We start from the raw sequence: 15383 nt of genomic DNA, 5'->3' as shown, positions 1-15383 counted from the left end.
CGCATGGAGAAAACAAGGAAAACACTGTTGGATACTGATTAGAACAAGAACTTTTCAGAAACGCCCCACAGTTCGCCAGCTAAACCAGCCAAACCAAATGCTGCTGCTCTTTTAAACTCCCCTAACATCCAAACCAACAACTCTCGCAGAAAAAACCCTACAAGCAGCCCTCCTGACTACCCAAAATCGGGAGGACCATGGACTGGTTAACATGAAATGACGAGACCACCTTTGGAAGAAAGGAGAAAGGAACTGACTGTAGCATGACCCACTCCCTAGAGAACTCCAGGAAGGGAGGCCTACACGAAAAGGCCTGTAGTTCTGAAACGCGTCTCGTGAAAGTAATGGCCACCAAGAAAACCAGAGGACGAACGAGCATGGAGAGAACAAGATTGAGATCCCAGGCAGGAATTGACAGCCGAAGTGGTGGCCAGAGCATTTTCACAGTTCTCAAGAACCGAATCATATCTGGAGAGGAGGCCAAATGCAAACCGCAAAAGGAAGTTAAAGCGACAATCTGCACTCAAAGGGAAGATCAGGCTTTGGTCTTCAGAACACTGATCAACAAGGACGTTTCCACCAGTGACCAGCAGCCCTGAGCCGAGTGACCGAAACACTGAGCTCCCCAAGGAGACTGGCGTCTGTGAGAAGCACTGTCCACTGGGACTGATCAAGATACACCCCCTGAACCAGATTGGAAAAATGGAGCCACCAGCACAGGCTGCGACAAACTAATCCCCGAAGCAGGACAGGAAAGTCCAGATCGTGAATCTGTGGTGACCACCACCGAAGAAGCACATACTGAAGAGGACGCACGTGAACCCGAGCTCACCGGAACACTTCCAAGGAGGCCACCATGGACCTCAAGACTTGCAGAAAGTCCTGCGCCAACAGACATCGGCAAGCCATCAGAGAGCGAATCTGCATCTGCACACCCTGGCCTCTGGAAAAAAACTCTCCCCAAACTCGTGTCGAAAAGAATGCTGAGATACTCCTAGCGCTTTTGGACAGGTTGACCATCCAACCCAGAGACTGGAGAAACTCCACAATCCGAGCCGTAACCCAGGACTCTCCTGCAATGACTTTGCTCGAATCTACCAACCATCCAGATAGGGGTGCACCAGAATGCTTTCCTTGCACATGGCTGCTGCCACAACCACCATAAATTTGGTTAAGGTGTGTGGCGCTGTAGCTAGACCAAAGGGAAGCACACAAAACTGATAATGCTCTCCCAAAATTGCAAAACGAAAGAAACGTTGATGGGAGTCCCAAATGGGAACATGCAGATATGCCTCCATCAGATTGAGAGAAGTCATAAATTCCCCCGGTTGGAAGCAAGAATTACGGACTTCAGGGTTTCCATAAGAAAAAAATGGAACCAGGAACACTCTGTTGACCCCTCTGAGATCCAAAATGGGCTGAAGACCCCTCTTTTTTGGGCTCCACGAAGTAAATGGAGTACCTGCCGGTGCGAATCTCCTGAGGAGGCACTGGGACTACCATTTTGAGGTCCAGCAACTTGAGAGAGTCTGCTGAAAAGCCCTCCTCTTCCAAGTTGCCTGAGAAGGAGAGAAGAGGAAACAATCTGGCAAAGGTCTCGCAAACTCCAGAGCATAACCATCCCAAATCACCTCTAGGACCCACTGATCCGTTGTGATCTTGGCCCATCCCTGGTAAAACTCCCGCAACCAGGATCCGACTGGAACCGAGGGAAGGACACGCAATGAGTCATTGGGCTGGATGGGCGGCAGAGGAGCCTCCGGAGGAGTCGCAACCCTACCGGCAGGCCCCCTAAAAGGACTGCATTCGTTGGAAGAAACATTCTCTGGAAGGAAGAGAGGTCGCACCCTGGCCAGGGTGGTACCTACGAAATTCACTCAAACATCCCCAGGCAGAACCATCTCACGAAGCCTGGCGAGGTCGGTCCTCTGGTAACCAAGGTACCTTAGAGTCACTCAAGGCCTAAACCAACTTATCCAACTTCTCACCAAAAAGAAAGGGGCCCTGAAAGGAAAACTTACTGAGCTTAGCCTTAGATGCTACATCTGCCAACAAACCCTGAAGCAACAGGGTAAGGCAGGTCGCTATAGCGAGAGCCATAGACTTGGTCAAGGAACGCAACAGATCATACATGGCATCAGAAAGTAAGAAGTTCCCAGCTCAATCCTAGTAACTTCCTGATACACTAAGGACCAGTCAGCCGTTTAATGGTCAAGAACTCTCTCAGACCACCGGAAACAAGCCTGGGCTACCAGACCACCACAAATCGCTGCCTGCACAGCCAGGGCATCCACATCAAAACTTCATTTAAGTACAGCCTCCATCTTATAGTTCTGAGGGTCTCTCAGGGCTGAGCTTCCTTCCATCGGCATGATATGTCTGTGCACAACTGCAGAAACCACTGCATCGACCACAGTAGACTTAAAAGGTTTCTCTAGCCCCATCAGCAATGGAGTAGAGTCTGGACATGGACTGTGACAAATGAAAAGGCGCGTCCAGAACTTTCCACTGAGCGTGCACTACATCCTGAATATCCTGATGCATAAGGAATGAGCGGGGTGCAGACCGGATCCCTCTGAGGGTCCATCACACAAGGGGGGGGGGGGGGGTCCTTAGCTTCCTCTTCAAAGTGTAAAACTGAAGACACCTGAAGAATGAGCTCCTGCAATTCTTCCCGATGAAATATGTGCACAACCGACGTGTTCTCGCCAACTGGTGCCTCTGAAAAATCTCCATCCAAAACATCAGGCCCCCTAATGGATCTGGAAGGTCTTCCCCAAGATCTAAGTTCTCATCCAGTAAAAATGGATCAGCCAGAAAAGAATTCTTATCCCAAGACACCCGTGGCCACTTCGACGATATCTGAGGAGACTGGATAGAGGCAGCCATAGCAGGGGACTGATTGGGGGTGGCCATGAAAGAAACCCCTCCCCAGAAGACCCAGAGACCCCCGGAACCGACCGACTGCCTGTAAATAAGCCTTGCACATGGCTAACATAAAATCAGGGCCAAACAACCTGGCGGCAATCCAGAAATCATAGCAGGAGCAGAAGACACATTTAAGACTTGTTCCTGTCTCTCTAAGACAGAAGGAAAGTTGCCTCAGGCTGTAGGCAAAATACATGTGCTTCCCTCCAAAACAGAGGGAAGGGCCGTCGCTAAGCTGTCACCTGAAATAAGACGTGGCACCAAAGCAAACATGACCCTGCCATTACAGAAACAACACTATAAGTCCCAGCTGCAGCGTTAAGGGAATCCCTAGTCTCCCCAGTGGTCCGCAACACCGAATCTGCCAGACCTCCGGCAGATGAGAAAACCCTGGTGTGGGTGGCAGGTGGGGCCCGGGCGTCACCACCGCCTCCTGCTGACGAGTGGTGCACACGCAAAGGGGAGCCTGACACGCAGACACCCAAAGCCCCCTTGAGGCAGCCGAAACATTCTGTGCATCCACTGCCCACATACAATGCACTTGTGCTGCTTTTTTTAAGCGCTCATACTGAATGTGCCAAAAACCCATGCACATTGCTGTACAAAAACGGTGGCCTCAGGACCACCACTTTATGCTCCTTTTATTTCTTGTGTCTTTAATTTATTTTTTAAATTTCTCACAGCTCACCAGCAGTCTCAAGAGAGCAGACCCCACAGCAACTCTACACTGTAGTCTGCCGAACAGGTAGCCAGGCGTACAGTTGAGGCTCCTCTAAATTCAGAAAACCTGGGGAGGTGGGGGAAATGGGGGGAGGGACTTGACCCGTCCAAGTGTGGCACCCCCAAGGTTGGTAGGACTCCCGAGAGGCTCCCCCAAGCTCTGTCCAGACAGCAAAAGGGACCAGAAAGATCCACTAAATCAGATCCAACAGGCCCAAACAAATCTCAGCACAGACTGCTCAAGCTTACCACTCCACCTGCTGGAGACTGATAAAAGACTGATTGTAATAAGGACTGCATAGCCCACTTGTACTGAAGCCAAAATTTAGTATCTCAGTCTCAACCTGCTGGCAGAGCGTAAACCCATCCGTTTCTGTGTCGGTCTAGAGGGATGCTAATGAACGCAGAATTCATTAAGGATCTATTATAGTCATAGCTCCTTTTTATGACAGTCAGATTTCAGCTCCTATGGATCTTGTCTGTGAAGAAACAAAGTTTGGATATTGCCCAAACTTGGTCATCCACAACAAAGAACATTGTTCCATCACAATATCCAGTCCCTGGCTAGTGATTTTATAGAAAAAATGGGCACCAGGTAAGGAAAAACAGGTGACCTCCACATTGCACACCAGTTGTAGTGGCATAAAGCGAGCAACTGGCCCTAGTTAAGGGGGACATAAGTCATCCTTCAGCCTATCAGAAAGGGTGTCAGAAGTCATTCTCATCTTCTAGAAAGAAACATACTACAAGTCTTGGTTTCCATTGGAAGAAAAGCACAGTTACTTACCGTAACAGGTGTTATCCAGGGACAGCAGGCAGATATTCTTGACTGATGGGTGACGGCACCGACGGAGCCCCGGTACGGACAATTTTAGAGTGATTGCACTCTAAGAACTTTTAGAAAGTTCTAGCTCGGCCGCACCGCGCACGCGCGAGTGCCTTCCCGCCCGACAGAGGCGCGCGGTCCCTCAGTTAGTATAAGCCAGCTAAGAAGCCAACCCGGGGAGGTGGGTGGGACGCAAGAATATCTGCCTGCTGTCCCTGGATAACACCTGTTACGGTAAGTAACTGTGCTTTATCCCAGGACAAGCAGGCAGCATATTCTTGACTGATGGGTGACCTCCAAGCTAACAAAAAGAGGGATGGAGGGAAGGTTGGCCATTAGGAAAACAAATTTTGCAAAACAGATTGGCCGAAGTGTCCATCCCGTCTGGAGAAAGCATCCAGACAATAATGAGATGTGAAAGTGTGAACTGAGGACCAAGTAGCAGCCTTGCAGATTTCCTCAATAGGAGTGGAACGGAGGAAAGCTACAGAAGCTGCCATTGCTCTGACTCTATGGGCCGTGACAGAACCTTCCAGTGTCAGTCCGGTCTGAGCATAACAGAATGAAATGCACGCTGCCAGCCAATTAGACAATGTACGTTTAGAAACGGGACGTCCCAATTTATTTGGATCAAAGGACAGAAAAAGTTGAGGAACTGATCTGTGGGGTTTCGTACGCTCTAGATAGTAAGCCAGAGCCCTTTTACAATCCAAAGTATGTAAAGCTTGTTCTCCAGAATGAGAATGAGGTTTTGGAAAGAAAACAGGTAGAACAATGGATTGGTTGAGATGGAATTCAGAAACAACCTTAGGGAGAAACTTTGGATGTGTACGCAAAACCACCTTGTCATGGTGAAAAACAGTGAAAGGTGGATCAGAAACTAGTGCATGGAGCTCACTGACCCTCCTGGCAGAGGTAAGAGCAATAAGGAAAAGTACTTTCCAAGTGAGAAACTTGAAAGGAGAGGTAGCCAAAGGTTCAAATGGAGGCTTCATTAAGGCGGAAAGAACCACATTGAGATCCCAGATAACAGGAGGGGCTTTAAGAGGTGGTTTCACATTGAAAAGCCCTCGCATGAACCTGGATACCAGGGGATGAGCTGAGAGAAGTTTTCCATGGACTGGCTCATGAAAAGCTGCAATGGCACTGAGGTGGACTCTGATGGAAGAGGACTTAAGGCCAGAGTCAGACAAAGAAAGCAAATAATCCAACAATGTCTCCACTGTCAGAGAGGTTGGATCAAGATGATGAAGAAGACACCAGGAGGAAAATCTCGTCCACTTCTGATGGTAACATTGCAGAGTGGTTGGTTTCCTGGAGGCATTCAGAATGGAACGAACAGGCTGAGATAAAAGAGTATCATGAGATGTCAGCCCGAGAGATACCAAGCTGTCAGGTGCAGAGACTGGAGGTTGGGATGTAGAAGGGTTTCCTGCTGTTGCGTAAGCAGAGAAGGAAACAGAGGAAGAAGAAAAGGTTCCCTGGAACTGAGTTGAAGTAGAAGGGAGAACCAATGTTGCCTGGGCCACCTCGGAGCAATCAGAATCATTGTGGCTCGTTCCCTCTTGAGCTTGAATAAGGTTCTCAACATTAGAGGCAGCGGAGGGAAGGCGTACAGGAACAGATTCGACCAGTCTAGGAGAAAAGCATCCGCTGCCAGACGGTGAGGAGAGTAAAGTCTGGAGCAGAAGAGGGGCAGCTGGTGATTGTGAGGAGCTGCAAAGAGGTCTATCTGAGGAGTGCCCCATTGAGTGAAGATAGACTGCAGAGTTACAGGATCGAGTGTCCACTCGTGAGGCTGGAGAATTCTGCCGAGTTTGTCCGCTAAAGAATTCTGTGCTCCTTGAATGTAGATAGCTTTCAGGAAGAGATGGTGATCTATGGCCCAATTCCAGATCTTTTGGGCTTCTTGGCATAAAAGGCGAGAGCCTGTCCCACCCTGTTTGTTGATGTAGTACATCGCAACCTGATTGTCTGTGCACAACAGAAGGACCTGAGGAAAGAGAAGATGTTGGAAGGCCTTGAGGGCATAAAACATCGCTCTGAGTTCCAGGAAATTGATTTGATGCTTCTTTTCCTGGGCTGTCCAAAGACCTTGAGTCTGGAACTCGTTCAAGTGCGCTCCCCATGCATACAGAGAGGCGTCGGTGGTGATGACTAGTTGGTGAGGAGGCTGATGGAACAGAAGACCTCTGGATAGATTTGAGGATACCAACCACCATTGAAGAGACTGCCGAAGAGATGATGTCACAGATATGTGTCGTGAGCAAGGATCCGTCGCTTGGGACCACTGAGTAGCAAGGGTCCATTGAGGAGTGCGCAGGTGAAGACGTGCGAGGGGCGTGACATGAACTGTAGATGCCATGTGCCCCAAGAGTACCATCATTTGCCTGGCTGAGATGGAAGGCAGTGAAAGTACCTGCTGACATAGAGACTGAAGGGTCTGAAGACGATTGGATGGTAGGAAAGCTCTCATGAGGAGTGTATCCAGGATCGCTCCAATGAATTGAAGTCTTTGAGTAGGGATGAGATGAGATTTGGGTAGATTGATCTCGAACCCCAGAATTCGTAGAAACTGGATGGTTTGGTTGGTGGCCAGGAGAACTGCTTGAGCGGATGTGGCTTTGATCAACCAGTCGTCCAGGTAAGGAAATACATGAAGGTGGTGAGAGCGTAAAAATGCCGCTACCACAATGAGACACTTGGTGAATACCCTTGGAGATGAGGCTAGACCGAAGGGCAGCACCTTGTATTGGTAATGACAATGATTGATCATGAATCGGAGATATGGTCTTGAGGTTACATTGATCGGTATGTGAGTGTAAGCCTCTTTGAGATCGAGGGAGCATAGCCAGTCGTTTTGATTTAGAAGAGGATAAAGGATGGCTAAAGAAAGCATTTTGAATTTTTCTTTTACCAGATGTTTGTTGAGATCGCGAAGATCTAAAATTGGTCTGAGATCTCCTGTTTTTTTGGGAACTAGAAAATAACGGGAGTAGAATCCCTGCCCTCTTTGATCTAGAGGAACTTCTTCTATAGCGTTCAGAAGGAGTAGGGATTGAACTTCCTGAATAAGGAGGGCAGATTGAGGACTGTGTAAAGCAGACTCTTTTGGCAGGCTTTGAGGTGGAAGAGTCTGAAAGTTGAGAGAGTAGCCGTGGCGGATGATGTTGAGGACCCATTGGTCCGAAGTGATTACTTCCCACCGGCTGAGGAACAGAGAAAGTCGACCTCCTATAGGCTGAGGCAGGAGAGCAGGAATAGGGATACTGGCTATACTGTGGAGAATGAAGTCAAAAGGGCTGTGACTTCTGCTGAGGAGGTTGTTTCACAGATTGTTGCTGCTGCTGCTGTCTGGGAGGCTGACGTTGTTGTTGCCTCTGACGCCTGGGTTGCTGAGCAGTGGCAGGTAATGGACGAGCTGTGAAGCGGCGTTGATAGGCCGACTGCTGTCTATATGGTTTTGGCGGAGGAGGCTTCTTTTTATTCTTAAGCAGGGTATCCCAGCGCGTTTCATGAGCAGAGAGCTTTTGTGTGGTTGAGTCCATGGAATCCCCAAAGAGCTCATCCCCTAGGCACGGGGCGTTGGCTAACCGATCTTGATGGTTAACATCAAGCTCGGATACCCGAAGCCAGGCCAAACGGCGCATAGCCACCGACATTGCTGTCGCTCTGGATGTAAGTTCAAAGGTGTCATATATGGATCTAACCATAAACTTACGTAGCTGGAAAAGAGACGACAAGCAGGCATGAAAAGGTTGATGCTTTCGTGAAGGAAGATACTTTTCGAAAGAAGCCATGGTGGTAAGGAGATGCTTTAAATAAAAAGAGAAATGAAAAGCATAATTACTAGCCCTATTTGCTAACATAGCATTTTGGTAGAGCCTCTTACCAAATTTATCCATGGCCCTTCCTTCTCTGCCAGGAGGGACAGATGCATATACACTGGCTCCTGAAGTCTTTTTAAGGGTGGATTCGACAAATAAGGATTCATGAGGAAGTTGAGGTTTGTCGAATCCAGGAATGGGAATTACTTTATATAGAGAATCCAGTTTACGTGGGGCCCCTGGGACAGTTAAAGGAGTCTCTAAATTCTTATAGAAAGTTTCCCTCAAGATGTCATGAAGGGGAAGTTTCAAAAATTCCTTTGGAGGCTGGTCAAAATCAAGAGCATCCAAAAAAGCTTTAGACTTTTTGGATTCAGCCTCCAAAGGAATGGACAAGGATTCACACATCTCTTTCAAAAAACAGGAGAAAGAGGAAGTGACCTGTTTGGAGGATGGGTCAGGGACAGCCGAATCCTCCTCCTCTGAGGAACATTCGCCTTCAGAAAGAAAGGGTTCCTCTGAGTCTCCCCACAGATCAGGGTCTCTGACATGGGAAGAATGGTCCCGAGACTCAGGTGTCGATGTTTGTAAGTGTCGGGTCTTGCGCACCGACTTACCTGACCTCATCGATACCGAGTCAGGAGATGTTATCGGTCGCACCGGTGCCGAAGTCTGCACCGATTGATGGTGAGCTCTCGGCTCCGGTGCAAGGACTGGCATCGATACCGATGAGGTCAGGTGATGCGGCACCGAAACAGTGGAAGCAGGTAACACGGGTTCCACAATCGGTATCGATACGGGTTGTTCCACAACCGGTACCGATAGCTCGGTGCGGGCCGGCACCGGAAGGTTCGGTGTCATGATAGCAGGAAGGAGTCGTTCTAATTGCTCCTTAAGCTGCGCCTGAAGGATGGCCGTAATGCGGTCATCAAGGGATGGCACCGCTACCGCTTTTTTCTTCTGCGGTACCTGCGGTGCCGCTCGACGCCCCGGAGATGAGGAGCCCGATGTCGAGGGACTCACCTCTATAGGGGCGGAGCGCTTCCGCTGGCGTCTTACAGGCGGCAGGATTGGACTCACTGCACTCGAGGCCGGAAGACGTTCCAGCGGGGAAGGCTTCTTAGCCGGCTTACCTGACTGTTGAGACGCCAGTGTGGAATCACGCGGCGTCGAAGACGAGGGTGCCGACTGAATCGGTGCCGAAGCCGGAGTCGAAGGAACGGGGTCGGACATCTCGGCACCGAACAGTAATCGCTGCTGTATTTGGCGATTTTTTAATGTTCGTTTTTTTAGAGTAGCACAGCGGGTGCAAGTAGAGGCCTGATGCTCAGGACCCAAACACTGTAAGCACCAGTTGTGTGGGTCCGTGAGAGATATAGGCCTAGCACACCGCTGGCACTTTTTAAAACCCGGTTGAGGGGGCATGAAAGGAAAAACGGCTTCCGCCAAATCGAAGGCCGAGGCTTCGATGGTGGCAGAAGGCCCCGCCGGGGAAAATCAAATTAAGAAAAAGAAAAGAAAATTTTTTTTTTTTTTTTACAAAAAAGAAAAAAGAAACCAAATAAGGCCAAATAGTCAAAAGTTTACGCGAGCGGGAAGGCAATAGAAAAAAAGTTTCAACAGCCGTTGAAAAAAACGCGTCTTCTTAGCTCCGCGGAAACTAAGAAACTGAGGGACCGCGCGCCTCTGTCGGGCGGGAAGGCACTCGCGCGTGCGCGGTGCGGCCGAGCTAGAACTTTCTAAAAGTTCTTAGAGTGCAATCACTCTAAAATTGTCCGTACCGGGGCTCCGTCGGTGCCGTCACCCATCAGTCAAGAATATGCTGCCTGCTTGTCCTGGGATAATGTTTTCTATAGCTTAAGGCAAACTTCTAGACTCCTCCTGCTGTCCCACAAACACTTTCACAGCTCTCAAAATCTGGCATCAATACCAGCTTTTGAGAATTCACCTCAGTGCAATTGGTGCCCTCACCAGCATGTAAAAAAACCCACCCTATTTCTGTACAGCCTCTGATTATTGCATTTAAGTAGGGTTTGTTACAAATGAAGTTCCCATCAAGCTTTCACCATTGTCATGGGACATCAACCTCATTTTGACCCTGCTGCTGAAAAAACCCCTGTATATTTAGTGCTTGTGGAATGTCATATTTTTGATGACACTTACTTCAGGCCAATTTCCAGGCTTTAGTGACTTATCTGCTCTCTATTAGGATTTATCATTAATGGGATGCAACTCCAGATGTATTCCAAATGCTTTCTACCTTAATCAGTTAATTTTTCTTCCAATTCCCATCCCCTCACCCCCAGCCAAATTTTCACAAAGTTGAAGAGGTCAGTCATTACCTGATTTGCAAGAGAGCTGTTGCCTTCTTTCTGGGGCATATTAAAGTCTACAGAATGGCCCCTGAACTTTTTGTTTTTTTCCTCCCTAACAGCCATCATTTTTAACTGGGTACCAGACTGTATCTTCTTTTGTTAGGTTCAAGCTGATCTGACCTTACATGGATAAGTTAGGGTCCAGAATATTAGTTATGGTGGTGATAGTTGCCATCTTGGATTTACCTACACTGAGAAGATTATCAAGGCAACAATAAAGAATTTAATGCAAACAATCATATCTTATTATTGTCATTATCTCATTGTTGTTTGGATTATCCCATTCTCCATGAGTTCTAAGCGATCGAGCATAACTCCACTCCCCTAGATCCCATAATATTATTTCAAGTTGTAAAAAGGGAAAACAGAAAAGGGATTTTTCCTGACAAAAAAAAAAAAAAAAAAAAACTTTTGGTGGGCTCGTGTAGCTTTTATTTTTAAAAGCCAATTTTCGTCAGGAAATCCCCCTCGTGTGACTTTTGGAATCTGTCTTCAGAAAAGCGTTCTCTGAAAACAGCAGTTCCTCTGAAAACAACAGTTCTCCAATCACGCAATCTCTCTCTCTTACCTTGTGGAGTTGTTTGACCCCCCACTCAGAGCTATTTCATGAAGTTACTGGTGAACTACTGTCTTCAGAGAATACCTGTTACAGATTAGCAACTTGGAAAGCACAATATCCTAAGCAACACCACATGATTTTATGGATTGTCACAGAGGTTACTTTCAGCCTGGCCAATAGCCCAGTTGCCATTTGATATAATAGGACTATCTGAAGTCCCGTGTATACAAGACTGGAATCAGAATCTAGTTCCTAATATCTCTGCAAGTCCTTTCGTGGAATCAAATATAGCATCCACTAGAATGCCAGTCTCAGCAGAGGTCAGGGCCTAATGATTATGAAGCCCATACCTGGCAACTCTTTTGCCCAGCTCTGGGGTCTTTGAAGGTAGTAACAACAGCAAAATGAGGTACCCAAGGGACAAAACTACAGAGGGGAGAAGAAAATACATCCCCCAAGAATTCAAAATAAGTGAGCATAGTGTCTCATGTATGACAGACACAACTAGCAAACTCTGCTCATCAAAATCTGTCTCAAAAAGCAGGTGGTAAATCAGTCCTTTGAACTCTAGGAGTGGCTGCATACGTGCATAGCAATGATATGATTATTAAAGACAGCTGGGGTTTTGTTTGAATAAAAAGTCCAAAGGTTTTATCACTACTGCTTATACATACTTTCCTGGCATCTCACTGCCTGTGCATGGCACAGTGCTGTACTTCCCCAGCATCTCGTAGTCCGTGCCCGGCACAGTGCCGTACCTCCCTGGATCCTCCCGGCCCTTCCTTGGAATCTTGCTGTACTTTCCTGGCACAGTACCATATCTTCCCGGCCACCTCCTACAGTCCATTCTGCTGCTGCTAGAAGGTAAGAAATATTGTCATGTCAGTAAAGCATCCAATTTTCATTTTCTTTCACTGAACAGTAACCTGACAAACATGTTTTACACAGTCTACAAACTTACATGATTACAGAATATCTGCTGTTCAATAGTTGTTGATGAGGTGTTTCTGTGCTGGACTTTTCTAGACTTAAAAAACCTTCTGTGCTATAACTGTAGAATAGATGATGTCTGTATATTACGTGGTTTGTATTATATACACTCATCTCAGCTGCAAGAAGAGCACTACAATTAGTCTCAACAGACGGATTTCCTCCAAGCTCACAGCCCTCCATCTCTTAACATCAGGTGCACTGCTTGTGGCGACCTCCGAACTCACCTGCAGCTTATTGAGATGGCCACGCCTGACCCTCTCTATCCCACCCCCTTTGAAATTAACCAATCACATGACAATAAAAGAATTGCCATGGAAACAGCTTCAGCAGCAGCACTAGATCTCACTGTGACTAAGTGAGTCTTGTTCTGTGCTGACGCCTACGGGCAGCCCTGCAAGAAGCTGAACACAAGGCATCAACAAAAACAGAAGAAAAAAACCTCCCCCCAAACCACTTAAAAAAAAAAAAAAATATAAGGAAAATAAAAAGAGAATCATCCAAAGCAATGGTGGGACTCCTGCTGATTTATGCAGGCTCAGAGAAATTGATGGCAGAGAGTGCTGCACAACTTGGAATGTGTGACACTCCACTATAAAGTAAATCAGGTATCCCTCTGTGGAAAATCCCCTGGCTCAAACAGCTGGTGTTTACCTTGGTGGGGGGAGGGGGGGACAGAAAATACCATGCAATTAGAAGATCTTAAGACATGGTTGTTGCAGCACTCTTTCATGGTGTAAAGTCAAATAAAATCTTACATGCAGAGCCAGCCTGGTGACTCAGTGACCTGCTTTGGGTTAGCTGGGGGTGCACAGAATAAGAGACTCCTCATTTATTACACAATGGATTCAGGACTATGGAAGGTACTCTGGTGAATGGCCCTGGGCACTGACACTGCAGTGAATAAGCTGAGAACGGATATAAAATAGTGGGAAAAAAATCCTCAGGTTACTGTACATAAAGCCGATGTCATCAGATCTCAGACTTAGTTTTGAAGGAGCAAGAGGCAACTTAAAATTACACAAGTTGCTCAAAGCTTTCCTGTTATACACAGCACATACCATCAACAGACCAGGAGTACGAGGGGGTGCTGAAAAGTTCTCAGCCCAACCAAGAAGAGAAGACATGGGTATGGTTCAATCAATGATGTGAAACAATGTCAAAACAAGAGAATTTCATTTCTGCAAATTGGCACTTAACAAAATAAGATAACACTTTTCAACTACAGTGGCAATATAACGCTCAGAACTTAGGAAGTCGGTTGATTGGGCTGAGAACTTTTCTGCACCCCCCTACACATATTGCTGAATATTGTCAGCTTTTGACATTAATCTGTTCTTTTCACCTATGCTCACTAATCCCTAACTGAAAAAGCTGGAAACCCTTCCAAGCACCAACAGATTGACTTTTTTTCTAATGCTCTTTCCCCCTTTAGCATTGAGCCTTTTCTTCTATCATAAGAACATAAGAAGTTGCCTCCACTGGGTCAGACCAGAGGTCCATCGTGCCCAGCGGTCCGCTCCCGCGGCGGCCCATCAGGTCCATGACCTGCGACGTGGTTTCTGACTATTCCTATAACCTACCTCTACTTCTATCTGTACCCCTCAATCCCCTTTTCTTTTAGGAACCTATCTAGACCCTCCTTGAACCCCTGTAGCGTGCTCTGGCCTATCACAGCCTCCGGGAGCACGTTCCATGTGTCCACCACCCTCTGAGTGAAAAAGAACTTCCTAGCATTTGTTCTAAACCTGTCCTTTTTCAATTTCTCCGAGTGCCCCCTTGTACTTGTGCCTCCCCACAGCCTGAAGAATTTGTCCCTTCTCTATGCCCTTCATGATTTTGAAGGTTTCTATCATGTCTCCTCTAAGTCTCCGCTTTTCCAGGGAGAATAGCCCCAGCATTTCCAATCTGTCAGCGTATGAGAAGTTTTCCATACCTTTTATCAGTTTTGTCACTCTTCTCTGGACTCCCTCAAGTACCGCTATGTCCTTTTTGAGGTACGGCGACCAGTACTGGACACAGTACTCCAGATGTGGGCGCACCCTCTTAGTAAGACTGAGGCAATGCTCTACTCTCAGACCTCATTTTATACACAGCCTATCTAGACTTCCCTTAAAGCTTTGCCCATCTCCTAGCTGTGGCAGCATCTGCTGGGAGTCTGTCCAAGCCAGTCTGAATTTCAGAATATCCATACTGAATGTGCATGACACAATATACCAGGTTTCCAATGTATGAAAATCTCTCTCAATCATTTTGGGGCTATCCTGGAAACCTGACTGGTAGTGGGATCCCCAGACAGCTTTAGGAATTAATGTACTAGAATGCCACAAAATAACTAGACTAGCTGCCCTGGTATTGCCATCCCATGCAGTGATTCTCTATCACAAACAAAACCTGCCTAGGGCAGATATTTCTTCCACTTACCTGTTGACAGTCTGTGGCTAACAGCGTCTCTCACATTCGTAGCCTTTTGCTGCCACTCTGAAGAAGGTCGGAGAGAATCAAGCCCATCCAAGCTGAGAATGACAGGCAGCTCAAAGACAAACATTCCCAGCTCCACAACTAATTAAATAGAAAGAAGAAACACTAAAGTCTGAAACTCCCACAACACAGAGAATGCAGATCTCCCACTCCCAATTTTATAGCAGAAACAGCAGCCCTCAAAACTTAGCATCATCCCAGACACTGCATTCACTGACTCCCAGGACTTTTATAGAGCACTCAGCTTTTTTCCTCAAATATCTACTGTCTCCCACCTCTGAAAGCTGAAAAGTCCTAAATGTCTCCTCAAAGATTAACTTTTCAATGGAAACTGCCTGCCAGGGCCTATGTTATAAGTGCAGGCTGAGGCCAATGGACTAAATTCTTCCAAGTTTCTGAGGCACAGTAATTCAGGTTGTTTTAGTATACTTGTGATTTTGTAAGGTATAAAGATTCATCTTTTTCTTCTCACTCTAAAGGAAGTATACATTATATTTAGAAAATGTAGGTAGAGCCTTACCCGTTACATGTTGTCCCAGGGTAATGGTCTCCAGGCCAGACAGAGAACTGAAGGATCTACTCAGGAATTTGACCTCCATCCAATGTGGATACAAATATTCTCTCAGGGTGAGGATGAGTGCTGGCTCTAGATCTCACAGGCATTCTTCTGTCCTGAA

General features: G+C 47.1%; 1 protein-coding gene across 1 annotated transcript in view; it reads right to left on the bottom strand.

The window, feature by feature from the left end:
• LOC117357251 overlaps positions 1–15383 on the bottom strand; it is a 44624-nt gene that overhangs the window by 25063 nt on the left and 4178 nt on the right. The window contains exons 3-5 of the mRNA XM_033937622.1: positions 14650–14787; positions 12197–12344; positions 11910–12092 (exon numbers count right to left, since the gene is read on the bottom strand). Coding sequence (XP_033793513.1) covers positions 11910–12092; positions 12197–12344; positions 14650–14787 — 469 coding nt within the window. The remainder of the gene's footprint in view (positions 1–11909; positions 12093–12196; positions 12345–14649; positions 14788–15383) is intronic.

Source organism: Geotrypetes seraphini, chromosome 3 (assembly GCF_902459505.1).
Source record: "Geotrypetes seraphini chromosome 3, aGeoSer1.1, whole genome shotgun sequence".
Classification (NCBI taxonomy): Eukaryota; Metazoa; Chordata; class Amphibia; order Gymnophiona; family Dermophiidae; genus Geotrypetes; species Geotrypetes seraphini.
The sequence above is the reverse complement of the archived record's forward strand: the minus strand, read 5'-3'. Positions and strand labels throughout refer to the sequence as shown.